The sequence below is a fragment of the Tiliqua scincoides genome, chromosome 9, assembly GCF_035046505.1.
Source record: "Tiliqua scincoides isolate rTilSci1 chromosome 9, rTilSci1.hap2, whole genome shotgun sequence".
Lineage (NCBI taxonomy): Eukaryota > Metazoa > Chordata > Lepidosauria > Squamata > Scincidae > Tiliqua > Tiliqua scincoides.
The window spans coordinates 37857452-37884791 of NC_089829.1; the positions used below are offsets into that span (position 1 = coordinate 37857452).

A 27340-nucleotide genomic window follows, 5' to 3' on the forward strand; every position below is an offset into this window, starting at 1 on the left:
CAACATTTTTAAACATATAATTCTTTTCAATAATCTGTCTTTGAATGAGACCTAAAATGACTTTTGCTCTTTTCCTCCCCCACTGCCTAAAATGTTCATAGTACAAACTGTGGGCCTGTACAGTTAACATAAAGACCTCTTGCATTCCACTTACATGTCATAAAATCTCAAGAGATTAGACTTTGGAAATCAGAAGCTTATCAAACCCTGGCTTCTTTTCTGGAGGAAAAAGTCCATCATGGGTTACAAATCATGATGACTGTATGCAACCTCCAAGCTTTAAAGATATATATGTTGGCAACCTTCAGTCTCGAAAGACTATGGTATTGCACTCTGAAAGGTGGTTCTGGAACAGCGTCTAGTGTGGCTGAAAAGGCCAATTCGGGAGTGACAATCCCTTCCACACTGGGAGCAAGTGCAGTCTGTCCCTGGTCTGTCTTCCTGGCTATGGGCCTTCCTTCTTTGCCTCTTTGCCTCAGACTGTTGGCCAAGTGTCTCTTCAAACTGGGAAAGGCCATGCTGCACAGCCTGCCTCCAAGCGGGCCGCTCAGAGGCCAGGGTTTCCCACCTGTTGAGGTCCACTCCTAAGGCCTTCAGATCCCTCTTGCAGATGTCCTTGTATCGCAGCTGTGGTCTACCTGTAGGGCGCTTTCCTTGCACGAGTTCTCTATCTCAAATGCAAGGAAGTGACAACAGGCTATATGTATATTGATGTCTCATGTGCTCCTAGAGGCATCTGGTGGGCCACTGTGGGATACAGGAAGTTGGGTTCAATGGGCTTTTGACCTGATCCAGTACAACTTATGTTCTTGGCTATGCATGCTTTCTCAAGTGGTGCAAGAAACAAACAGATGGTGACCCAGCTCACTGGCAGGACATTTTAGCATCTGCTTCTGGCATCATTGGTAGTACGGGACAGAAAGGAATCTCTTTCTGAAAACTGATAGACTGTCAGTGTAACAATCTCTGTGACGTCATCAGTGGCTATTGTGACATCATAATGAAGATTATCAGTTTTGGGATGAGAAAGGAGAATGGCAATGGGGATGGCCAACTTTTTACACTCTCACATAATACCAGAACCAGGGGACATCCACTAAAATTGAGTGTTGGGCGGGTTAGGACAGACAAAAGAAAATATTTCTTTACTCAGTGTGTGGTCGGCTCTGTGGAACTCCTTGCCACAGGATGTGGTGATGGCGTCTAGCCTAGACGCCTTTAAAAGGGGATTGGACAAGTTTCTGGAGGAAAAATCCATTACGGGGTACAAGCCATGATGTGTATGCGCAACCTCCTGATTTTAGAAATGGGATATGCCAGATGCAAGGGAGGGCACCAAGATGAGGTCTCTTGTTATCTGGTGTGCTCCCTGGGGTATTTGGTAGGCCGCTGTGATATACAGGAAGCTGGACTAGATGGGCCTATGGCCTGATCCAGTGGGGCTGTTCTTATTTCTTAACTACAATTCCCAGAATGCCTTGCAGGTCTCTTGTTATCTGGTGTGCTCCCTAGGGCATTTGGTGGGCTGCTGTGAGATACAGGAAGCTGGACTAGACGGGCCTAAGGCCTGATCCAGCAGGGCTCTTCTTATGTTCTTATGGGCTGGGGGAGAGGAAGAACGTTTTTCCAAACTTAGAAAACCCAGAAACAACCAAGGTAGTAGAGAGGGAGTCAGTGTGTCTCCACACAGTACAATCACAATTCTTGAAGAAATGTGTAGTCCTCACATTGCATTGTAACAATCTGCAAAGAAACTCACTTTTGTAACTGAGCATTGTACTCATTCTCATGGCTATTGCAGAAAAAGATGGTGTTCATTCCCACTTCACTGTATGTACAAGAATCAACAGCTGTCTACTTACCTTTGACCCCCAATGGATATCTTATGCAGGGGAGAAATCTGACAAACAGAAGAGAACACGCCTTTATCAGAACATAACTTTATCAAGTTCACTTAAATTGCACCATCGTTCAGTTGTAAACACAGGGCTTGCCTAAATCATCTGACATGAATATGAATCTCTCCTGGGTATGTGCTACTCACCAAAGAACTGTCACAGAAACGCTGATAAGTAGAGAACCTTGTAGATCTTTTCTGAAATACTGATTGGCTGTTATTATCTTATTATGCCAGGAGATGCAGGCTCTTATCAGTACCTTTGTTACATATTGCCCTGGGGGTGTGATCACTGTTGGCAACAATATCGAAGGGTCCAATCCTATCCAACTTTCCAGTGCCGATGCAGCCGCAATGCAGCCCAGAGGTAAGGGAACAAATGTTTCCTTAAGAAGGCCTCCGCGACTGCCTGCCCACTGCCCAATGCAGCACACACCCCATTGCCATGGCTGCATCAGCGCTGGAACATTGCATAGGATTGGGCCCAAAGTGTACTTAATAGTAGAACATTAATTTTTGGTACATGTGACATTCAATGGTCTCTTCCAGGTCTCAACCTGTTTCTCTCTCTCACACACACATTACACACACAGCAGGAACATGTGGTCATTGGAGGCAGGCAAGGCTCTGTCTCACCTGATCCTGAGCCCCCCCCAGGGCAGCCTCTCTGGCCCTCGAAAGGCCTTCTGAGACCTCTGAAAGGCCATACTAAGCTGCTTCTGGTTTTTCTTTTCCAAGGGCATTTGTGGCCTCTCCATCCCTCAGAACACCTCCAGACAAGACTGGAGGGGTTACGTCCAGACATCAATGTGCCTAATTGACACATGATGCCCATGGCACATCCCTGACACACAGTTAACACTATCTCCAGCTGTAAAGTAAAAATTAAAAAACGTGTTTTAAGTTGCTCCTTAAGACCATTTAAAAAAAATGTTGCTTCATTTGGTGTAGAGTGCACTGAGATCTTAGCCACAATGAGGTGCATTGAGGAAAGCACTCTCATGTGGTAGCCTCTGCACATAAAACTCTGCACTGGGTCCCCTTACCCCCCCTCCAGTGCTTACTGATAGTGGTTGACAGGTAACAACTCCTGCTACCTTGCACTTTTAGATTTATATGCAATATTTTTAATTCCATTTTTCAATTTTATACAGTTGTTTTAAAACATTGCAACTCACTTCAAGGGTTGAAGATGAAAAGAACTAGCTCTTTAAATGAAGCCCTTGTGAGTTTCAAAGTTGGAATAAGTGGCAGGAAAAGAAAGAACTCTAAGGAAGAAATGTAAAATATGATTTTTTGTTACTGTCAGAGGGGTGTGGCGCTGGGGACACCGAGGGCGCCTTCAAACTCCTGCACTTTGACATTCACTGCCTGTATGTGGCTCATAATGCAAACCTTGCATTTGTTACTCATTTTGCTCTAAGCCCCAAATAGAACAGCCAGTAGCATAGTTAGAGGGGGTGCAAACAAAGCACTCAGTTTTGCAGGGTGCCATGAGAGTGGCCCCTTCCCTTTGGAGCCATTCTGGGCTGCTAGAGCATTTGCTTTAGAGGCCTGGAATTGCTCTGAAGGGGTGAGGGAGGATCTGCCTGCATGCTGTGGCGAGGCGCTGTGCAAAACTTAATGTTTTCATCCCCTCCAGCTACAATTCTTTTCATTTATTTATTTTTCACAATTTTATTGCGCCCTTCCTCCAAGGAGCTCAGAGTGGTGTACGTGGTTCCTTCCCTCCTTGTGTCCTCACAACAACCCTGTGAGGTTGGTAAGACTGAGTGATAGTGACTGCCCCAAGGTCAACCTGGAAGTTTCATGGCTGAGCAGGGATTTGACCTGGGATCTTCCAGGTCTTTTCTCCTGCAATCCAAATACTAGCTAAGCTATTTGAGTTCAAGGCTGCTCATCTGATTTTTTTGTGACCAAAGTTCATCATGGCTGGTAAGAGACAAGGCAGTCATTTTTGTTGGCAACCTTCAGTCTCGAGAGACTCTGGTATCGCGCTCTGAATGGTGGTTCTGGAACAGCGTCTAGTGTGGCTGAAAAGGCCGATTCGGGAGTGACAATCCCTTCCACACCGGGAGCAAGTGCAGTCTGTCCCTGGTCTGTCTCCCTGGCTATGGGCCTTCCTTCTTTGCCTCTTTGCCTCAGACTGCTGGCAAAGTGTCTCTTCAAACTGGGAAAGGCCATGCTGCACAGCCTGCCTCCAAGCGGGCCGCTCAGAGGCCAGGGTTTCCCACCTGTTGAGGTCCACTCCTAAGGCCTTCAGATCCCTCTTGCAGATGTCCTTGTATCGCAGCTGTGGTCTACCTGTAGGGTGCTTTCCTTGCACGAGTTCTCCATAGAGGAGATCCTTTGGGATCCAGCCATCATCCATTCTCACAACATGACCGAGCCAACGCAGGCGTCTCTGTTTCAGCAGTGCATACATGCTAGGGATTCCAGCACGTTCCAGGACTGTGTTGTTTGGAACTTTGTCCTGCCAGGTGATGCCGAGAATGCGTCGGAGGCAGCGCATGTGGAAAGCGTTCAGTTTCCTCTCCTGTTGTGAGCGAAGAGTCCATGACTCGCTGCAGTACAGAAGTGGCAGTCATATCTCCTCCCATTCAACACTTCCTGCTTTTCTTTCCTCTTCCCCGACCCCATCTACTATGGGAGCATTGGTTAAGGGGAGATCAGTGATCAAGCCAGGGAGAAATGGGCAGGAAAAGACAGAGCTGGCATGTCTCCTGCTGCACTAGACCATTTAAGAGAATGTGACTGCTACTCCTTGTACTTGCTGCAGGTTACTCAAGAGATTTCATCTCGATTATAACTGGACTTACACACTTGTAAGTGTGCTTCAGATTGAACTGAAAGTTGCTGCAAAGTTGAATAAAACAAGATAACCCCCTGTACAATGTACACAATATCCTGAGCTGTGAACTCCTTGGGGGAAAAGGATGCCATTAATAGACAGAAAGCAATATTTGTTCTTTTGTTTTGCCCATCAAATCAGCAATACACATATAAAAAGACTTTTATATGCTTTTTTTTCCTCCAGGGAAGTTTTTTTATTGCCTGGAGAGAGGGAACTAAAACTAAACTATCTTTAGAGTAAATTGTCAACAAAGATCAGAAATGACAGCTTTCTTGCATGCAAAGTGAAGAAAGCATGAAAAGAAAGCCTTAAGTTTGCACAGAGGTCCTCTGCATGCAGAACATGCTCTACTATTGATTTCTGGTCCCTCCTGGCAATAGGAATATCATGAAAACACCCCAAGAAATCCATTTAATGAACAATGCATCACTGTGTGCTATGAAGTGACCTACAGTATAAAAGCTTTACCTACAAGTGCCTTGTCCTCTTATTATGCCTCTTGTGCTGGCTGGCAGACTGGAATGGGGAGGTGTGAGATAGTCCATTCATTACACAGGCCTACAAAATTGAGGGTCAAAAAAGTTTTTCCCAAACTTTATGGTGGTTTGATATGAATTTGGAGTGCTGATTCCAAAAACAGCATCCATTTTGCCCTATCACGTCTAGTTTTGGAGATATAGTATAGCCTCATTAGTGAATGGTTCAAGCAGCTTCCTCATGAGGCAGCCATGGTGTAGGCTTCCTCATGAGGAAGCTGCTTGAACCATTCACTAAAGAGGCTTTGCTGTGTCTCCAAAACTAGATATGATAGGGCAAAACGGATGCCATTTTTAGAATTGGCACCACAAATATACCCAGGAATTGGTGTAATGTTTAAGGAAGCAAAATGTATGTTGGATTGTGTTATAGGCCAAATCCCACCGAAGCCAAAAGCTTGCTGAATGTGCACTGTTGTCTTGTGTGCTCTGTTGTCTTGTGTGCTCCCTAAAGCATTTGGTGGGCCACTGTGAGATACAGGAAGCCGAACTAGATGGGCCTTTGGCCTGATTCAGTGGGGCTTCTTATGTTCACTGTCCTAGTTCAGTTCAGTTCAGTTCAGTTCAGTTCAGTTCAGTTCTTTCTTTCTTTCTTTCTTTCTTTCTTTCTTTCTTTCTTTCTTTCTTTCTTTCTTTCTTTCTTTCTTTCTTTCTTTCTTTCTTTCTTTCTTTCTTTCTTTCTTTCTTTCTTTCTTTCTTTCTTTCTTTCTTTCTTTCTTTCTTTCTTTCTTTCTTTCTTTCTTTCTTTCTTTCTTTCTTTCTTTCTTTCTTTCTTTCTTTCTTTCTTTCTTTCTTTCTTTCTTTCTTTAAGAGATGCCTACACAGTCACACTTCATGTGTGCTGGTGATGGTACATGACACTGGCCAATAGCACCCTGCCATAGTTGCAACAGTATCAGCATCAGAACTGGCTTTTTATTCATTCACAGTGAGATCCTGCAAAACCATTTTATTGCAGCTCTTCCCAGGACTAGATTTTGTTTGTTTGTTTGCAGAATTGGGGTAAAAATAATTGAAAGTCTTCACTGCTCTTACACATAGTGACTCTGGCTTTCCCCGTTGATCTTTACAGTCATTGAAACTGTCTGGGCTGGTTTATACAATCATCAACTGAGAAATCTGCATGAATGCTACAGTTTTTTAAGAGCTCACACAGCTCACCCCTAAAGTTCTTTACACCATCATATGTGTCTGACTCTCTTCAGCCTTCCTCGCCCCTTTGGTTGTAGATGTGTAGTGATGCATGTGCCTTGAGAATTGTGCCTTTTAGGATTCTTTGAAAAGGTCAACAGGCATGTGGATGCAGGAGAACCCGTGGACATTATATATCTGGACTTTCAGAAGGCGTTTGACATGGTCCCTCACCAAAGGCTACTGAAAAAACTCCACAGTCAAGGTATTAGAGGACAGGTCCTCTCCTGGACTGAGACCTGGTTGAAGACCAGGAAACATAGAGTGGGTGACAATGGGCAATTTTCACAATGGAGTGTGGATCTGTCCTGGGTCTGGTGCTCTTCAACCTCTTCATAAATGACCTGGAGACAGGGGTGAGCAGTGAGATGGCTAAGTTTGCAGACGACACCAAACTTTTCAGAGTGGTGAAGACCAGACGTGATTGTGAGGAGCTCCAGAAGGATCTCTCCAAACTGGCAGAATGGGCAGCAAAATGGTAGATGCGTTTCAATGTAAGTAAGTGTAAAGTCATGCACACTGGGGCAAAAAATCAAAACTTCACATATAGGCTAATGGGTTCTGAGCTGTCTGTGACTGATCAGATCTTGGGTGATGGTGGACAGATCGATTTAAGTGTCGACCCAATGTGAAGCGGCAGTGAAGAAGGCCAATTCTATGCTTGGGATCATTAGAAAAGGTATTGAGAACAAAATGGCTAATATTATAATGCCGTTGTACAAATCTATGGTAAGGCCACACCTGGAGTATTGTGTCCAGTTCTGGTCACTGCATCTCAAAAAGGATATAGTGGAAATGGAAAAGGTGCAAAAGAGAGCAACTAAGATGATTGCTGGGCTGGGGCACCTTCCTCATGAGGAAAGGCTACGGTGTTTGGGCCTCTTCAGCCTAGAAAAGAGACGCCTGAGGGGGGACATAATTGAGACATACAAAATTATGCAGGGGAAGGATAAAGTGGATAGAGAGATGCTCTTTACACTCTCACATAACACCAGAACCAGGGGACATCCACTAAAATTGAGTGTTGGGAGAGTTAGAACAGACAAAAGAAAATATTTATTTACTCAGTATGTGGTTGGTCTGTGGAACTCCTTGCCACAGGATGTGGTGACAGCATCTGGCCTGGACGCCTTTAAAAGGGGATTGGACAAGTTTCTGGAGGAAAAATCCATTATGGGTTACAAGCCACAATGTGTATGTGCAACCTCCTGATTTTAGAAATGGGATATGTCAGAATGCCAGATGCAAGGGAGGGCACCAGAATGCAGGTCTCTTGTTATCTGGTGTGCTCCCTGGGACATTTGGTGGGCCACTGAGATACAGGAAGCTGGACTAGATGGGCCTATGGCCTGATCCAGTGGGGTTGTTCTTATGTTCTTGAGCCACTTGTTAGCATCACACATGGGGCCATGTGCAGCCCCAACGCTTCTGCATAGATGCCGAATTTCTGGCTAATGATGATGGTGAACCGGCTGTCTTTGTTGAATGACCAGCCTCTCAAAGACAATTACTGTGTTTTATTGGGATCCTTTATCTCAGTTTCCACATGGTCAGTGACTGCCTTTAACAAAGTAATCTCCCCCACTCACCTGAAAGGTTATAAATTAATGTGTACCCTGCCTTGATCTAGAGTTGAACACTTCCACAATGGGCTTCCTTGTCTCCATGGGCTCATCTTAGAATCAAGCAATTTCTGTGGGTATTCACAGATTCAATAACCTTTGTTTACTGGGAGCAAGCTGTTCTGCAGGGTATCGTCAAGGAAAGGATGGTGAAGAGGGGAAAAAAGACAGTCTCTGCAGACAGAGTCAAAAAGGGTGATGATGTGGTGGTGGATCAGCTCAGTCTCGCTGTAGCACTTCCTGAACCATGGAAGCAGACATGTGTCTTCTTCTTGGACTCTTCACCTCTCTTGTCCTCTGCTCAGGTGCAGAGGAGTTGTCGCTTGTAGAGGGGATCCCTTGTTCAAAGTATCAGGTGGCTTTCAATCGTTCTTGCTACGAGTTTGTGAGACTTCAGCGCACATTCACAAGTGCCCAGAGCTGGTGTGAGAGAGGAGGGGGGCACCTGGTCTTTATTGAGAATGAAGACACCCAGAACTTCTTGCAGGATCACATCTCTGAGGACAAGGAGTGGTGGATTGGAATAACCTACAGTTCTCCTTCCAATGAAACTACTGAAGGTAAGGGAAAGAAGTGCCCTTGTTCTGTGTAAGACTATGGGGGAAAAGGGGAGAGAGAGAGAGAGAGAGAGAGAGAGAGAGAGAGAGAGAGAGAGAGAGAGAGAGAGAGGGAGAGGACATCACTGGAGAAAATAATGCCATCTTTTTCACTGTGATAGACATTTTAGAGAGTCCTTCTGATGGCAGGGACCCATTCAAATTTGATCCCCCAAATCCACAAAATTGTGATTGCTTGGCATCATTTGACTAATGCAGAATGCAGATTGTGCCTCTTTATCCACTGGGGTTTTGTTCCCAAACCTCCAGTGGATTAAAAAACAAACAAACAGTGTATACTAAATCAGTAGAAAAATAGCTTTAAAGACCCACTTCCAGGTCTCTTGTTCCTGCATTGTTGCCCCGGAATGCATCGGTATGGGTGCTATACCGCATTCAGCCACTAGATGGGGTGGAATGAAATGGAATGAAATTACAATTATTTAGCAGCATGAAGGTAGGAAATTGGATTTTGGTGCTTTTTTCCTTGTTACAAGGCATTTAAAGATGGACCTCAGTATCAGTGGTGAGTGGATGCCAGTGGATCAAATCAGTGGATGCCAAATCAGTGGATACTGAGGCACCACCAGTACTGGGTTGCTCTGCTTTCATCTCTTTTTGTGGCAAGTTTCCAGACTTTATCAGCAAAGTGTCATTAGGGCAAAAAGAGAGATGACTTTAATGGTTGATTTTAATTTTTTTTTTAAAAAAAATAGTGCATGTAGGGAGCAGGTAGGCAGTTCTCTGGTAACAGAACAAGGAAAGAGGTCCTTAACTGTAAATTATTCCATTATCATAAAACATAATCCAGCATGATTATGGCAGATGGCAGATCCTTGCTTTCTTAATTTTCCTCAACATTTCCCCTCTGCCCGAAGAGATAAACCTCATGACAGGGAGGCCAAAAGTGCTGGAAGAGATGCAGAGAGAAAATGGTTGCCCATTTTCACCATCATGCCCATTTTATTTATGCAGAACTGGTTCACTCTGTGTTGTCCTCCCGTCCAGCTATGGTCCATGGTTCTAGCCATGGTCCAAGCAGGGACCTGGCTAGAAGTTTCCTAAATTTGTAGCTCTTAAAGCCTGCAGAATTCCCCACTGGACTGTGGGCAGAAACCCACCCTCTTGCTGCCACTTGGACTGGATTTGCTTTTCTTCCTGAGGATACACAGGTATGTTTGAGTCAGGCATGGATTGGAAAGCAAAGGAAGAAGGGGGAAGAGTGGAAAACAAAGAGAGGAGAATGGTAAGCTAGTGTCTCAATGCTCTACTTCAACACTTTCCTCCACACTTCGTCTTTTGCTCCACTCTTTCCTCCACTCTTCTTTATCCAATCCAAGGCTTGGGAGGAGGAGGACCTGTGGAGGTGGGCAGCCAGTCAGAGGTGGCCTCTTTCAACCAATCTGCTGCTTGAGGTGACCACCTCAGTCAGCCTCATGGATGGGCTAGCCCTGCTCACAAGTGGAATAGTGCCTGATGGTGGCAAGCCAGTGGGATAGGCTAGTCAGTGCCACAGTAAACACCGTGATGCCACCTGCCTTTGCTTGGAGGTACGTTCCACTGAATTCAGTGGGGTTTTTCTTAGTTAAGAATGAATGGGTCACTCACTGGCAAACTCCCAACGTGAATAGATGTTTGATGGCACAGAAACACTCAGGCACCGGTTCCTTTTTGTGCAGGCTCTGTGATTTGGTTGGATACATCGAATATTACCTACAGCAACTGGCACCAAGAACCTCCCTCGGTCCTCGAGTCGGCTTGTGGTTATATCCTGAAGAACTCTGCCTACAAATGGAGCATCACAGAGAACTGCAGCCAGGAGTTTGACTTCATTTGTGAGTTTGGTAAGAGATCCAGAGCCCAGGACTAGCACCAAGTCAATGGGGGCCCTTGGCTAAGTGACACTGTGGACATCCGAGAACTGCAGCTTTCTTTACCCACAATGCAATATGCCTGCAGCTGCTAGTCACTTCATTAGTGATGATGGATGCATTCTCGGGGCAGAGGCTAACCAGGTGGTGCTGGGTAGAAACAACAATAGGAGACACCTTTCCCCTTCTGCAGGGGTCACCTGAGGTCTGTCTGTGCCACACTTGGCCAACATCTGTTACTGGCCCTATTTGGAACCATTGCCATGCTAGTTTTTGTTTGGGGATGGACATAAGAACATAAGAACATAAGAACAGCCCCACTGGATCAGGCCATAGGCCCATCTAGTCCAGCTTCCTGTATCTCACAGCGGCCCACCAAATGCCCCAGGGAGCACCCCAGATAACAAGAGACCTCATCCTGGTGCCCTCCCCTACATCTGGCATTCTGACTTAACCCATTTCTAAAATCAGGAGGTTGCGCATACACATCATGGCTTGTACCCCGTAATGGATTTTTCCTCCAGAAACTTGTCCAATCCCCTTTTTAAAGGCGTCTAGGCTAGACGCCAGCACCACATCCTGTGGCAAGGAGTTCCACAGACCGTCCACACGCTGAGTAAAGAAATATTTTCTTTTGTCTGTCCTAACCCGCCCAACACTCAATTTTAGTGGATGTCCCCTGGTTCTGGTATTATGTGAGAGTGTAAAGAGCATCTCCCTATCCACTCTGTCCATTCCCTGCATAATTTTGTATGTCTCAATGCAGGTGCCCAGGCAAAGTTATGGTAAAATTCTTGGATTTCTTCCTGGATTTCTGTGGCTTGTTGTCACAGGGAGACATGTAAAAATGGCTCCCAAATGTGAGCCAGGAAATGGCCTGGATGGACAATGGACAACCAGCTTTGCGCTGATCTTTTAATATCTCTGTGGTTTTTTCTGCTGGCTTTTGGCTCTGACAAGTGTAGAGGGAAAAGGTGATTCTAGACTTATTTTGTTCATTATGAGGTTAAATTGGAATTGAGAGGATAAAACAGTATACAAGAGATATACAGAATGATCCAAAAAAAGAAGGTTGCTGCTATATGACTGTCGCATAGCTTGAAGCAGTGGTTCCCAAACGTTCTAGTACCAGGACCCACTTTTTAAAACAACTCTCTATCAGGACCCACTTAGTAGTTACCAGTAAGGTAGCTAGAGGGATGCAAAGCACTAAGTTTTGCAGGAAGCCTCCCCATGGTATGCAAGCAGCCCCTCCCCCTCCTCTTTGGAGCCATTGGGGCAGAAAACAGAGCACCTCTATTTTGCTCCCCCCCACCTGAAATGGCTCCAAAGGGGAAAGGCTGCTTACAAGCCTTGGGGAGGCTTCCTGCAAAACTTAGTGCCTTGCATCCCCTCTAGCTACACTGCTGGTTGTTGCCATACTTTTGGTTTGAGCTTGCATGTTATAAAAACCGTATGCTTCAGGCTGAAGGGAGAGATCATGTGGGATCTCTCCTTAAGGCTGCAAGAAATGAAATGGTGTCTGTGCCTTCTCGGTCCATGTGAAGAGTGTTTTTTTTTCCTTTCCACTCAAACTTCTCCCTTCTGCCTATAGGTTTAATCTTCAGGTGACAGCAATGCAATATATGGCAATATATAACGCAATATATATGTGCATCTGCTCCAGAAGGGGAAAATCAGGGTGTAAATCTTTTTAATAAATAATAATAAATAATAAACTTCACAGCCCAGCAAAAAAGCTACATGGGAGTAGATTTAGGCTAGCCATGAAGAAGAACTTCCTGACCATAACATCTCATGGAAGGGCCGGTCCCCGGAGGACTGATGCAAGACTATTCTGTTTTCAACTGCAAAATGCTGATGACTATAGATCAGTCCTGAATCAGTCAGCGGCAGCCTTCCCCTTCTTCCTTTTTTGGACAGAATCTGGCCTCAGCATTGCCTGCAATGGGTTCAACGCCACGGTGCAGTGTGGATCAGGCAAAGTCATCCAGATCGAGGACAGCTTCTACGGGCGGAAAACCCCCCACTACTGCGTGCTGGAGACACCTCTCCAGTTTGACGTGGAAGAAGAATGTACCTGGACCGGTGTCAAGGATGAAGTTGCAGGTGAGGCCTTAAGAGTTCCAGCACTGTGGGAACAAGGATGCTGGGCAAGGTGGGTCTTTGGTATGATCCAGCAGGGTTCCCCTTCTGCTCCTCTCCTGGATTAAAATATGGAATCCTCATCATTCAGATCCCATTAACTGCTAAATCGAACCCCGCAGGGCAGTGTCATGGACTCCAGGCATGTCAAGTAGCAGCCGATGGGACTTTTTTTGGCGATTCTTGTCCAGGGTTGGGAAGCTACCTGTCTGTTCAATATCACTGCATGGAAGGTACGTGCTATTTATGTAGTTGTGGAAAAGATTTATATTCTGTCACTCCCCCTGTGAACAAGGTTCTGAGGGGACCTACAAAGATAGAATATAAACATGCAATGAAGTAGACAATAGTCACTAAAAACAAAAACCATAAAAGCCGCAGCACTCACACTTTTCATTCGCTCACACACAACAGGGTTTGGTCACAGGGAGACATTTTGCGGTGGCCTCTGAGCCAATAATTAGCCCTCAGCATGTCAGTGGCAAGCTTCATTCTGGCAGCACACACTCTGCGTTTATGTAGGGACAGTTATCTGCATAAGAGCTGCCATCGTCCCAGCACATGACTAGCAAACTGGGGAAAGAAAAATACAAAATGGCACTAAAGATGCTCTAAGACAATATGAAATTAGTATGAAATAATGGAATGCTAGGGGTGGAAGACCCCTTAGAGATATTCTAGTCTGCTCAATGCAGGCAACTGCTACAGCATCTCTGAAAGGTGACCATCCATCCCCTACCTGAGAACCTCCAATGCAGGGGAGTCCACGATTGCACAAGGCACACTGTTCTAGTGCCAGGCAGCCCTTACAGTGAGGAAACAGACATAACTGAGAGCATTTTTGCATATGAAACTTACACTGGCTTGCTTTTTCTTTCTTTCTTTCTTTCTTTCTTTCTTTCTTTCTTTCTTTCTTTCTTTCTTTCTTTCTTTCTTTCTTTCTTTCTTTCTTTCTTTCTTTCTTTCTTTCTTTCTTTCTTTCTTTCTTTCTTTCTTTCTTTCTTTCTTTCTTTCTTTCTTTCTTTCTTTCTTTCTTTCTTTCTTTCTTTCTTTCTTTCTTTCTTTCTTTCTTTCTTTCTTTCTTTCTTTCTTTCTTTCTATACCCTGCAATTTCTAATTGAAATACATTTGCATTTAAAATCTGCAATTAGAATACCCATGGGGAGGGAATAGGTATGGCAGAATTATCTGGTCCCTGGAGGCAATTACATCATCCACATTCCAGGATCTTCCTGCCAGGAGAAGGTAGCAGAAGGAGCTGGAGATGAACAGGGTTGGGGAGCTGGCTGATGGTGTCCAGCTCCTAGCACTCACCCCTCCCCCGCTGTTCTGCAGAGGCTTCTGCTTACTGACAGTTCATCACATAATTTGCAAATCAGCTTCACTCTCATCCAATGAAATGCAGTGTGGATTTACAAATTGATGCTCCAGGAGTGGGGAACACAGCAGGTTGTAACAGTATCCTGTCTTGTAATGGTATCCTTGTTTACAGGCTTGCGACTGGCTGTGACAGAGACAAGTTTTATCTTTGAAAATATCACCATCTCTTTGAAATGGCTGCTCTCACCTTACACTGGCAACCTCTCCTGCATCATTAGCACCGGAGATGGAAGCACTATTGATCCCTACTACCCATCAACGTAAGCTGAAGCTTATGTGGTCAATTATGCAAAGAGCTTGAGATCTGGTTTAGGAAATTTTAACCTACCCCTATAAAAAGCTTCCCAAGTGCCCATGAAGCTTTGAGAGAAGTGGTTGTCTGGTATGATTACAATTTATGTGATGCAGTTTCCAGGAGCAATCATACAACCTGATCTTTTATATATCTTTGCTCTATAGTAAGTCACAGGAGTTCAAGGGAGTTCCCCTTGCAAAGAGACATTGGGAGACAGTGGAAGAGCAAATGCATTAATGTAGAAGGTCTCAAATTTAATCTGTGGCCTCTATAGAGCATTTAAAAGGATGTTGGGGTACAGAGCTGAAACTTAACTTCTGAGACCCTGGAGAACCCCTGCCAGTCCAAAGAGACAGAATGGCTTGTGATGCTCTGCTCAGTTTAAGGCAACTTCGTACATTCATAAACCATGTTGAGAACTTTTTGTTGACAAGTGGTGGAAAAATACGCTGAATGAATGAATGAATGAATGAATGAACGAAGACACAGATCAAGGTTTCAAGGAAGCATGGCCGCGGTTTCCATATTGCACAGTCCTTAACCATTCTGTGTTTTGTATTTTAAGCATATCCAGCAACGTAACTCATCGCTACACATCTCCCGGTGAATTCACCGTCTTTGTAGAATGCACAACTAGCGAATGGCATGTGACGGCCCAGAAACAGACAACAGTGCTAGATAAAATGGAAGCACTTCTTGTCACTGGGTGTTTTAGCAAAGATGAAGTTGGGAACAGCTCTCGCTGCAGGGCCCTTTATGGGGAGACATTATGGATTCAAGTGGAACTTAATGGAGGTAAGAGCCATGATTTTTTTTTTTTACCCTGTTGCCTGCCACACGCCAGAGGTGTTCCTTCCCTTAACTCTGGGCTGCATTGCTGCTGCTTTGGTGCTGGAAACTTGGATAGGTTTGGGCCCTTTCAATATTTCTTTGGGATATTTGTTAATCCCATTTTCCAATTTTTTTACATTTGTTTTAATAATATCGCAACCCACTCCAGGAGTTGGGATGAAACGAGTCAGACCTTTCAATGAATTTCAAAGTTTTAAATGACGGGTCTAAGGAGGAATAACTGGCAGGTGAAGAAAATACACTTAGGAAGACATTTAAAGTTGCTTTGCTTTTTGTGATCTTCACAGGCTATGGTTATAGGGGCATGTTAAAATGAGTTCCTGTGTTTTAAAGTGTATTATTATACCACCGTTTACATGACTTTCTCCCAAACTCCCTCCAACTGTTGCCTGCTTTGAAAAACAAAACACCACAATGTGGGGAATCCCATTAGCATAATCACACTTCTCATGTTCAAAAAGTTAATTGGGGATGGGATTAAGAGGTGAATCTGTCTGTTGATGCTCTTTGGTGCAAGTTGGCCTTCATTTTTATGGGACAGGTATAAGTGCCATATGGAAGGGTGTTTTGAAACGATTTTCTTTTCAGGTACTGGAGTGACCTATGCAGTTCTAGCAGATAACAAGACTCTGATGCAGTCCAGGGTGAAGGCAGGAATCCTTCCCCATAACCTAAGCCTTGATGCCACCACCCAGCAACTGCTTGGTCCTGGGGTCCATCACCTTGACATTGTTGCATCCAGCAACACCACAGAATCGGAGATCACAGAAAGCCTCACTGTTCATTTAGTGGAGCCCATATCTGGTCTCCAGGCCACATTAGCCTCTCACACTGTGAAATTAGGAGAAGATCTGGAGATCATGGTCTCAACACCTCACGGTACCCCTGAAAAACTGAGGTTTGAGTTGGTTGGACTGAATGAAACATTTTCTCACTTGAAGGACGGTCCTGAAGGAGACTCCAAAGCCTACAGAATTTCAGTGGAGTCTGAAGGTACTGCTGTGCAAAAGTACAAGTATTTAATTCATTTACATGGGTCTTCTCTATAAGTAAGTTAAATGGGGGGGGGGATGGGGTAGCACATCCTGGATATTTGTGCTTAAAAAGAAAATGAGAGTGGGGAATAGAAAGACAAGGGATCCCCACCCCACCAATAAGTCACTGGAGGTTTAAATAAAACTCATCTTTCCCCTTGTGTCATTTGCAGGTACTTTTCAGGTCACATTGTTTGCTATGAATGCCTTCTCCAACATGAGCATTGATGTTGGAACTGTCACTATTTCATCCAATAATTCTCATAGAGAAGGTAATAATGGATTTGGAGCCAACATTAGGGTGCGCTGGGCCTTGGGTGAATCAAGGTTGTGGGTCCCTGACATCTGCAGATCCATCAATACTGTTGCTTTCCCATTCCTCCAGTGCACAGTTTTCCCACTCTTCTCTCCAGTCCTGGCTTTCCCATCCTCCAGCTTACCTCCAAACCCCAATCTCCAATTTACCAGATTGGCGGATGCAGATCTTCCCCTTCCCACCTTCGTAAGGTGGGAACAGTTTCTGCCCACCCTGGTTTGCTCCCACAGGTGTTTCTGCAATAACATAAGAGTACCACATAGAACAATCTGATTGTCTAGTGAAGAAGGGGGTGGTGGAAGTGGCTTTGTGAGACTCATGCAGGCACTTCTTCCTCTGTCCCGCTCTCCACTGGCCAACTGGAGTTGCTCACGGGGCTCCTTGAATAGGGTCTGGTTAGCAACCCCATTGGCTGCAGCACGACTACAGCTTTAGTCATAGCCTATAACTCTAGTAAGAAAATATAGAAGTGAAACACATCTCTATATTTTATCTCCATGTGCAAGTCAAAGATGCTCTAGTCCACCACTCTTCTCTTCCACACTTGTTCTTCCTTCTCAAATTCAGAGAATGGGTGAAATTCAGAGACAGGTGAGCAGAGGTGGATATTCCACCATTCAGCTGCTTGAAGCAACTGTCTCAGTTGGCCTCATAGGTGAATCGGCCCTGGACAATAGTATGGGACCCCAGAGCCCTAAGATGTGAATTCTCTCCCCTTCCCATGCACAATCACCTGAGAGCCATTTCTGACTATTACAATGACCTTTACACAGACTGAAAAGCAAATCCATATGTGAGAATTCAGCATAGCGCTCACAGGTTTAACTTGGCTAAAGCATTCTATCTTTGTGTTCAACAGATCCCCTAGAAGACAAAGAGCAGCACATGTCTCATAAAGGGAGAACTGTGAGTAATCATGAGTCTTTAACAAGACTTTGGAAAAAGACAAAAAAAGAAAAGCTAGGAAATTGTCCTTGGAAATATTTCCTGGGAGTTAAGTAGCTGTTGTTGCATTGCAGTGGTTAAAGAGTTGGGTTTAGTCCTCAATTCAAAACCCTCTTCATCCATAAGGTGACCAATGGGTTAGACTTGGGAAAGTCCATGCCTGTTAGCATTAATTTCCCATTTGTGTTAAAGCAGCTAATTAGCACAACAAAAGCCAAACTCCTATAGAGAGGTCATCAGGTCTAGTTTGACCCTACGGCTGCAATCCTATACACACTTTCTTGTATACTGTATACAGTATACTATATATAGACATGTTTCCTATGCACTTTCCCAGGTCAGGACTCCTTTGGACTGGGCCATAACAGATTGCTATTGCAGGCCTTAACCCCACCTCCCCACCACTGCCCTGATCAAGGGTTCCAATGGAAGCTTTCCCCCCAAAGTAAAAAGTTGGATTGCATAAGCCCCAATGAATCAGGACTGTTTTGGCAATTAGGGTTAAGTCCCTTCTTCCCCCCCCCCATAGGTCTGATTTGTGTGTGGGAGGGATCTACTTCAGCTGCTATTCTTTCAAGAAAAGTGAACGATATTTTAAATGTCACATAGAATTTGATCCAAATGTGCACCTACAACATGCACCTGGAACATGCTGCAGAATCTTCTTCAGCCTGGCAGGTCTGCAGGGGTTTCTCACATTGTCAGAGAGGAAGCAAGAACATCTGGGAAGTGCTAGTTTGCCCATAGATGCTTCTGTTCAGATTATTCCTTTTCTTCCTGGTGCAGGCTGACAAAGGGAAAAATAAGATATACATCAAGCCCAGTCGCCACGCTGGCCTCTTCGCAACCATCATTCTTGGCTGGCCTGATGACAGCAATAACTCTCTCTACACCTGGTCTTGTGGTATGTCTGTGGCATTCTGTGATCATTTCTTCCTGATCCCAGAAGAATATCCCATATCCCTTGGACTATGGCTGGAATTCTCCATTCAAATGAACAGAATGCAAGGTTGCATTCTAGACGAGTGAACTGTGTTTGTTCAGCCCAGTTTCATATGGCTGTCGAAGTACTTGTTCTGTACAGCAGAGGGTGCCAGACCTGATTCCGAATCTGCAGGTGCATGGGAGCAAATGCCAGTCTAGTCCATTACTCTGCTCTCTTTTCCTTAGTCTCTTCCACACTTTCTTTTCTGCTCTGTTCTCCTCTTCCTGTGGAAATGCAGGGAGTGGGAAGGAATGGCAGAAGCAGGAGGGTGTACACTCTAGGGCACCTTGCACTAATTCAGGGGTGTCCAAACATTTTGGCAGGAGGGCCACATCATCTCTCTGACACTGTGTTGGGGGCCGGGAAAAAAAAGAATTAATTTACATTTAAAATTTGAATAAATTTACATAAATGAATTTATTAGAGATTGAACTTATATGAATGAATGAAGGTCTTGCAGTAGCTCAAGGCCTATAAAAGGCCTTGCACAAAGCAATGCCAGTCTTTCCTTTTCTGCCACTGCTGCATCACAGATGGGAAACAGCAAGTAGTGGAGGGAGCCCTCATCCCACAGCTCACACGAGAGAGGTCAAACAGTTGTCCTCATGTTGAGAGCAGTTGCATTGGGCCAGCATGGGCTCCAGCAAGTCTCTGGAGGGCCAGAGGCTCATTGGAGACTGGGGGCTTCCTGAGGGCCTGATTGGGAGCCCCTGAGGGCCGCAAGTGGCCCCCGGGCTGGGTTTTGGGCGCCGCTGCACTATTTCATCACCTGAGGTAACTATCTCAGTCAGCCTCATGGATGGGCCTGAAGTTATCTCAGTGGAACATGAAAAAACATCAAGTCACAACCACTGTATGGGATTGGGTGGTGAGATGAGAGGAAACTGTTTGTTTGTTTGAAGCAATGACTCCGTTAAAAAATGCCTTTCTCAGGATCCTGCTGGCCTGAATGGGCTGAATGTGTAGAACAGAAATCAATCCCAGTGGACCAAAGAGAGATCCAGATCCCACCCACCTGCTTGCCTCCTCCCAGCTCTGCAGTCACAGTGAAAGTGTCAATCAAAAGCCCAGAGAAGGAAGTGAAGCATGATGAGCAATGTCTTTACATTACAGCAAAGCAAGATCTGACCCCACAAATCAGGTGTGCCCTGTTTTAGTCTTCCCACTAGCTCTGTGGTTCTGAAGATACCATATGGAGTGTCCTCAAAGGAAGCAGAGAGGCTTAAATGTGTAGCATATTGAGTTAGACTTTCGGTTCATCGAGATCACCAGGTTGCTGAAGGCCTTGGGATATTCAGACTGTGGCCAAACCCTGCCCTGCTTTACCTAACCAAAGCTGCTGTCTCGTGTGCCTTCAGACCATGTCCTGGGATTTATGCAGGAATGGCAATGTGGCAGCCCCACACTGTTCCTCTTCATGTCACATCAGTGCTGTATCAGTGGTGTGTCTAACTCTATATACAGTAGATGCATGGAGAGGCTGGGTGCATGATGAATGCAGATCCATAAGCCAAGTGCATACTGGCAAGCCATGACTATGTTGTTTGAAGATCCCAACTCTGTCTATTTATGATATCTGCATGCTGTACTGTCTTTGAGGGCGTTTGGGAAGCAAGCATCCTGGTCTTTTTCATGTGCCCTTGTGTTACCTAACTGGGGTTCCTTCTTCCCTTCCAGCTGCAAGATGAACTGCAAACCAGTGAACCTCACTGAAGATGTCACACTCACCGTCTCTGCAGGGTCAGACTCAAAGTCTACTCACTACAAGTGGTATTTAGATAACTCATTCCGCAGAAAGGTAAGTCCGTCAGCCATGTTGGTAACTCTATACAGACATTGTGGTGCTGCTCTTGTAGGTTCCTGACCCAGGATCCCAAGGTACTGATGTCAACATGTCTAGTCTTTTGAGACAGGCAAGCCTACCCAACTCTAAGAAAAATCACAGGTAGTGGTGGTATTATTTAAATTATCCAAAAGCCATTGCTTGGTAAGGCCTTTGAGGCCTTAGGCATCCTGTTCCCTCTCAGCCTCAGTTTTCCCAATCTGCAAAATGGGGATAATTTTACTTCCCTTAAGGATACCACCCAGATATTTCATGTGAAATGCACTATAACAAATGGTAAGGACTACAGTATTCTAACAGAGATCAGCATGACAATTTCTTCGAAAGACAAAGCTCACTACAATCTCTCTCGCTCTGTGTCTCTGTCTCTCTCTCTCTCTGTGCCTGATTTTCCTAGCCCAGTCCCATCCCTCCAGGGTGCAGCTTGAGTGGTTTTCGGCAGAGTTCCCTGACGGTGCTTCAAAGCGATACAAACACTTTGGTATTGAACAGCTCCTTTCTGCAAATGCAAAGAGAAGCCTTTAGAATTAAAGTAACAGGTGCAAAATCCATTCGTTTTGACTGCTGGTCTTCATTGGTTGCTTATGACCTAATAGTTCAAGTCAAATTACCTGGCACCCCAGGCAGCCATCTTACTTCAAAACTCAGCAGTGGTTCCCAAACTTTTCCAATGGGCAGCGCTCTTGACCCTCTCCCTTGACCTACTGGGCTGCCCATTAGGGCTACAATCCTATGCATTTTATAGGGCAGCGACTTTTTTGCAAGAATTCCCTGGCTCCTCCGGCTTGTTTTCGCAGCTCCCCAGGGAGTCACGGCTCACAGTTCAGGAACCACTGAGCTAGGCTGAGAATGGAACTTTACTAGAGGATGTTAATCTTCAGCAAATGCACAAGTGTTGATGTTAGCAGTTTTCAACTTGTCAGCAGTCAGGAGCCACCTCAAGCCACAGCTTGTAACCTGGGACCCGCCTTCAGGAGTCCAGTAGATGTGAGAGGTGAGCAAGCGGGCTTCCAGGATTCTGCATCTCTTCTTGCCAATAGTGGCCAGCCAGTGTGAACTGCTACTAGATAGGTGTGCCCCTTCTCTCCTTCAGGGCCAGTTGGCAGGAGAGGCCAGGCAGGGAGTGACATGGTGACGGCAGGCATTCCGTTTGGAAAGGCAGGCGGAGAGAAAGAGGAAGCAAGGAAAGGCAGAGTGCAGAGCGAATGCCATAGCAGGGGTTAGAAGGCAGGTGGGTGGGAGACCAAGAGGCTCTGCTGAAGATTGGGGGCCTTGGCCAAAGCAACCCCTTCAAAGCCAAATTCTTTGGCAGGATTGACCTTGCTCATCACGCTAGCTACTGTTCAAACCAGTAGTGTAGCTATGGGGGTGGTGGTAAGTATTGCAAGTGCCAGAATGTGCTATGTAACTAGCCCCTCCCACTCACTCTCAGAGTCATCCTGAGCAGTTATGGCAATGCTGTGCCAATGGCAAATGGGAGGGGCCACTCACATGGCACATAGTGGTGCTTGCAATACTTACTGCACCATCCCTGCTGTCGCTATGCTACTGGTTCAAGCTGCCCCTCCAAACAAAGGAGGGGCAGAAGCACCATAGTGACTTACCTGTGGCTGGGTTAGAACTGCTTCTGGCTCCCCACCCACCTGTTGACCTCTGATTTATGCAACCCAGCCAAGACAAAAGCTTGCTTTAATGCTGATTCCAGTAGAACAAATGCAAATTGCATTACTTATTTGCCCACACGTGACCCGTTTCTTTTTATGTTCCAGCAATGAATGAGAACAAATATGGCGAAGACACGTATATTCTCAGCACAGTGCCCCCTCCAGCAGTCCCAGCATGCACCATATCCCCTGAGGAAGGATCTGTGATCACCAGCTTCTCCATCTCCTGCCACTCTTCCTGCCGGAACCATCAGTGCCTTCCAGATCGCAGTGCGCCTCTCATGTATTGCTTCTACGTGGAGCCAAGTAAGAATCAGAGACTGATGGTTGCTTAAGTTGGCAGTTTGTCTAAGGGCAGCTTTGCCTGTCATCACTTTCTGACACTGAAGATAGTTCAGTAACAGGACTGTGTTCAAGTTTTTTACAGACTGATGTTCTCTCAGGGACCCCTCGGGGATCTCAGGTTCGCCTTCTGAAGGACGAACCAGAAGCCCAAGGCTCCACAAGAACCAACCCTGGATGACCTACCCCCACCAGGGATCTGTCACATGACTCACAACAGCGTCTCAAGTTCCATTTGAAAATCTAGAGTTGCAGGTCACATGTTGAGTTGTGAAAATCCCAAGTCACTGCACAACTCTAGACTTTCAAATTAGATGTTTGGTCACACTGTCACATCTCTTGCAGCAACTTTCTCCCCATGATAGACTTGCTGCCAGGAATTTTCTGTGGACAGCTTCTGGGAGCAATCCCAGTTGGCCTCTGGGGAGGGGAGGAAGCATTTCCATAGAGACTGATGTGGCATGTCCCAAATAATAGGACCACTGTCTAAGAGCAGGTCAGGCCAGGGAAGGTTGGGGGGGGGTGCACAGCCTCCTCTGCTTCCAAGCCCACCCTTTTGCCACAGAGCTGTGTGATAGTGGGGAACTAGGGGCTTCTAAATAATCCTCAGCAGCATCAGAATCATGGTTGGCTCACCCTTGAGGCCAACTGGGGCAATTGCCTGAGGCAGTGGATGGGCAGAAGGTGGTGGATGGGTGGGAGTGCCTGCCCTGTACTTGCTGGCTAACTCCACCAGCCTCTCCATAAGAGCATAAGAAGAGCCCTGCTGGATCAGGCCAAAGGTCCATCTAGTCTAGCTTTCTGTATCTCACAGTGGCCCACTAAGTGCTTCCAGTACTGTGCCAATGGCACCGACACCAGTACTCTTGCCACACCTCCTCCTCTTCCTCCCACTATTTTCAAAGGCGGGGAAGAGGCAGTGTGGAGGAGAGGAGTGTGATGGGAACAACTCATCTCTCCTTCCCACTTCCTCTTCTGCTCTTGTCCCCTCTTTCTAAAATACTGGGAGCCTTAGGAAGAGAAGGAGGTGTGATCAAAGAAAGGGAGCAGGAGCAGTGACAGCAACCGTGGTGCTGCCATTCTGTTAGGTAGGAAGGGGAAGCAACAGCAGGAGCATCATGGACACACATCTGGTTAAGGGGGTGTGTGTGCAAGCATGCCTGGCACAAGCTCGTTTGGTGCAGCTTGTCCCCAAGCAGTGGGGGGGGGCAGTGCTTTGCCTCATCAGCACCGATACAGCAAACAGGGACTGCAGTTCCTGCTGAGTCAATCTCCTTCCCACCCCTTTCAGATTCTCTTCTTCACTGCGGCCGAGATCCTGCACTATCCTCGGTTTACCTTCCACTTGGAGAAGAGAGCAGAAACTTTCTTGTACGGGTTGTCATTGCTGTGAGCAACAACTTTGGCGACACCATCCGCAGAAACCTCACTGTCCGAGTAGGTGCAAAATTCTCTGCTAGCTTTTTACTGTCTGTGCTTAAACATCACAGTCTGAGAAAGCAAAAAAAGTTAGCTGTGATATGTGTAGTCAGCTCTGAGGGCTGCATGTCGTCGTCGTCCCCCCAAACACAGGCAGGTACTTTGAAAATCCACTGATTTTTGCAGTTGAATCCTGAATATACCTAAAAGCAACTTTTGGACTTAGCTGTCAGTGGTGGCATCCCCACGAAGAACTGTTTCATGCGCAGAATACACCATGAAGATAATTCACCTTCCAGCCAATGGCTGGGTCTGATTTCAGCGGGCAAAAGAATTGCAGACTGATTCACTCCGTATAAATGATGCGCAAGGGATCCATTGCATGCGTGTATTTAAGGATGTTCTTGGTTGCTATGAAATAAACAGCTCTGGCTGTTCTCTGAATATTCTGTCTCATTTTGTTAGGTTCAGCCTGAAGATATTAGCAGTGGGAACCAGTCCTTGCAGGCGATTCTGTCCGAAAAATCCAACAAGATCCTGAAAGGAGAGAATAACAGTATGTCCCTGTTCCAGTTGTACAAGTCTGTATCTTCTGCCCTTAACCAAGAGACCAAAGGAGAGAGCATTAATTCATCTCTAAGGACAGACACACGGAAAGAGGTCAGCCCCTGCATGTTGTCTCCAGGCCAGTCCTACAGGTTTGGCAACCCTGCTTTGTTATGACGGGTTTTAAGGTCTCATAAGTACATAAGAAAGTCCTGCTGGATCAGGCAAAGGGTCTATCTATTTCCTACTGTGGCCCACCAGATGCTTCTGGGAAGCCCACAAGTAGAAGGAAAAAGCATGCTTCTCTCCTACCTTTGTTCCCCTGCAACAGGTATTCAGAAGCATTCACCTTGAGCACTCAGCTGCTGGTGTAAGGCCACCCAGCTGCAGTGGCGTCACTATGGAGGTTCGGGTGTTACAGGTTGCACTGGGTGTCACCCTCAGGAGGGGTGACACCACACCACCCAAGCCTCCATTCAGTGATCTTCAGCGCACTCTGGGCGGCACAGCCACCTCGCTCTCTTGGTGATGACCATATTTCTGCCTCTTCCCAGCAAGAATGCAAAGTGACTGGGCTCAGAGTGAGCCACAGGGTCATCCTTAGCATTGCTTTTTCTTTCTCTCACAATCTCTCCTTCCATCCCAAGCTGAGGGAGCTCATGCTGACCACACTCTCCACTGTGAATGTCACGTCGATGGAGACGGCTCTGAAGATGTCAGAAGTGCTCCAAGAAATCACTTACAAGAGTGAAGAGCTGTCTTCCTCAGCCCAGGTGAGCAACTAGGGCTGCAGTGCTATACACCTGGGAGGCTCACCTGGGAGGTGGCCCCATTGAACTTATTGGGACTTACTTCTGAATAAACATGTGCAAACTTGCACCGCAAATGATGTGCATTCCTCTTCTCCTTCATGTCGTCCATGCAATGTGGCTGAGGGAGTATGGATTGGTACAGCCACACAGTACGAAAGAAAATTGATTTTGGGTGGAGGAGGTGAAGCAATATTGGGAAGAAACTATATCATGATTCCTCTCTAGAGTATTCAATTTTTAGTTGCCTTTTTTGGGGGGGGGGGATGTCTAGGGCTGGCTCATCCATGAGGCCAACTGAGGCAATTGCCCCAAGCAATTGATGGGGGGGGGCACCTGCCTCTCCTTTACCTCCTACTTTCTGGATTCAAGGGAGGTGAATGGAGTAGAAAAGGACATATGGAGTAGAAAAGGACATATGGAGGAGAGTGGAGGGTTAGGGTTACAGCACCAGAGAGTCTTCCACACCCCCTCTTTGACCCTGTTCCCCTGCTCAGAATAATTTAATGTAAACTTCTTTGTGATTTCCAGAGTGGTGTACAACATATGTTCACAAAAATACAGAGCGTGACACAGTGATAAAGTATAGCAAGTCAGAACAACGGCAGTATAACATCAAATAAGGCAGCTGCATTCAAAACTGGTCCAAGATCTCTTGGTGCCTGTGGCAGCTAAATGCCTTTGTACTTACCCAGCACATGCCAGCTGCTGCCTCTGACGCTCTTCTTCTCATTCCCTAAATTCAAAACTGAAGTGGCAAGCAGAGCAGAAGTGTGAAGGAGAGGGGAATATTGGACTACTTGAGAGTCAGAGAGATTCCTGCCCATCAATCTCTTCTCCTTCACACTTCCTGTTCCACTCTACTCTTCATGTCATTTCAAATCCAAGGTGTGCATCTCTTTTCGTGTCCAGGTAGAAGCTGGTAGTACTCTGAAGGATGTCAGTGAATCCTTGTTGATCATGAATAGTGAAGATGATGAAGATGACCAGAAGCGCAAGGATGCTGCTCACTTCTTATTTAATGCTGTGAACAATGTTTTTGAAGCTACCATTCAGAATGGAACAGGGGGTGCTTCTAACCCAGAGACTGTACAGGTGGGTGTTTTTTTCTTTTACAAGAACAAGACCCCGGGGGACATAAAATGGTCGTGTCTTATTACAAGATTGGTAACAAGTAACAATTGGAATCTGATTTGCCGTTTCTTCACTGGCAATATTATTGGTAATCTTTCTTAATGGAGATGTATTGTGGATGTTCCTTTATGGTTAATGGTTGAGAGGCCTACAAAGATGAATGAGGATTAATTTTCTGAATGGGAAAGGCCAACAAGGCTTGGAAGAGCTGACCTCTAAACTTAGCAGAGGGGTTGGGGGTGACTGAAACAAACTGCAGGTTGGCAGCTTTGGGGTAATACAGACAGGGACAGGCACTAAACTGAATGGAGCAGCTGGGAGAAGCTGCACCTTTCAGGTGCAAGTGTGTGTCTCTGTGAATCTTTGAGAAGGTAGTAGAGTTGTTGCCTGGCAGGAGTGTATGTAATAGTGGCAGCGGAGTCAGCCAATCTGACAGTGGTAGTAGCAGGTATAACATCAGGAGAGTAGGGGAGGGGTGCCATGGGAACATAGCTCAGGGCTTTGTCCCAAGATCCCCAACAACCTGGAGCCAACACTGAGCAAGGTCCCATACTAGGGGCAGGAGGTCTGGTCTAGAGGGTTGAGCCTCCATTTGCCTGAAGATAACATCTGAAGGTCACCAGTTCGAGGCCACCGGCACCGTGCAACCTTGAAGCAGCTGACAAGCTGAGCCGAGCTATTCCAACTGCTCTGAGCGTGGGAGGATGGAGGCCAGAATGTGCGGCCATATCAAAAAAGAAACATCTGAATGTTGTGGTTTCTTGAAAGACAGAAACCTTCTTTCAAATTGTAAAAATCCCTACGGGGATTTAAATTGCCTGCCTATGTAAACCACCTTGAATAAAGTCTAAGGAGAAATCTGAGGACCAAGAAAGGTGGTATAGAAATACCTGTATTACTATTACTATTACTATTACTATTACTACTACTACTACTAACATAAGAACATAAGAAGAGCCCTGCTAGATCAGGCCAAAAGCCCATTCAGTCCAGCCTCCTGTATCTCACAGTGGGTCTCCAGATGCCTTAAGGAGCACCCAAGACAACAAGAGACCTGCACCCTG

At 45.9% G+C, this 27340-nt stretch overlaps 1 protein-coding gene across 1 annotated transcript in view; it reads left to right on the forward strand.

Moving 5' to 3' along the window:
• The first annotated feature begins 2251 nt into the window (after positions 1 to 2251).
• The window catches only part of LOC136660660 (polycystin-1-like protein 2), a 55399-nt gene continuing 30310 nt past the window's right edge, over positions 2252 to 27340 (forward strand). Inside the window, exons 1-19 of the mRNA XM_066637968.1 lie at positions 2252 to 2264; positions 8406 to 8660; positions 10376 to 10540; positions 12491 to 12676; positions 12835 to 12945; positions 14205 to 14352; positions 14953 to 15182; positions 15828 to 16232; positions 16447 to 16545; positions 17449 to 17495; positions 18321 to 18438; positions 19453 to 19660; positions 20197 to 20317; positions 20760 to 20901; positions 22132 to 22332; positions 23660 to 23805; positions 24253 to 24447; positions 24981 to 25106; positions 26055 to 26237. Of these exons, the coding sequence (XP_066494065.1) occupies positions 2252 to 2264; positions 8406 to 8660; positions 10376 to 10540; positions 12491 to 12676; positions 12835 to 12945; positions 14205 to 14352; positions 14953 to 15182; positions 15828 to 16232; positions 16447 to 16545; positions 17449 to 17495; positions 18321 to 18438; positions 19453 to 19660; positions 20197 to 20317; positions 20760 to 20901; positions 22132 to 22332; positions 23660 to 23805; positions 24253 to 24447; positions 24981 to 25106; positions 26055 to 26237 (3099 nt within the window). The remainder of the gene's footprint in view (positions 2265 to 8405; positions 8661 to 10375; positions 10541 to 12490; positions 12677 to 12834; positions 12946 to 14204; positions 14353 to 14952; positions 15183 to 15827; positions 16233 to 16446; positions 16546 to 17448; positions 17496 to 18320; positions 18439 to 19452; positions 19661 to 20196; positions 20318 to 20759; positions 20902 to 22131; positions 22333 to 23659; positions 23806 to 24252; positions 24448 to 24980; positions 25107 to 26054; positions 26238 to 27340) is intronic.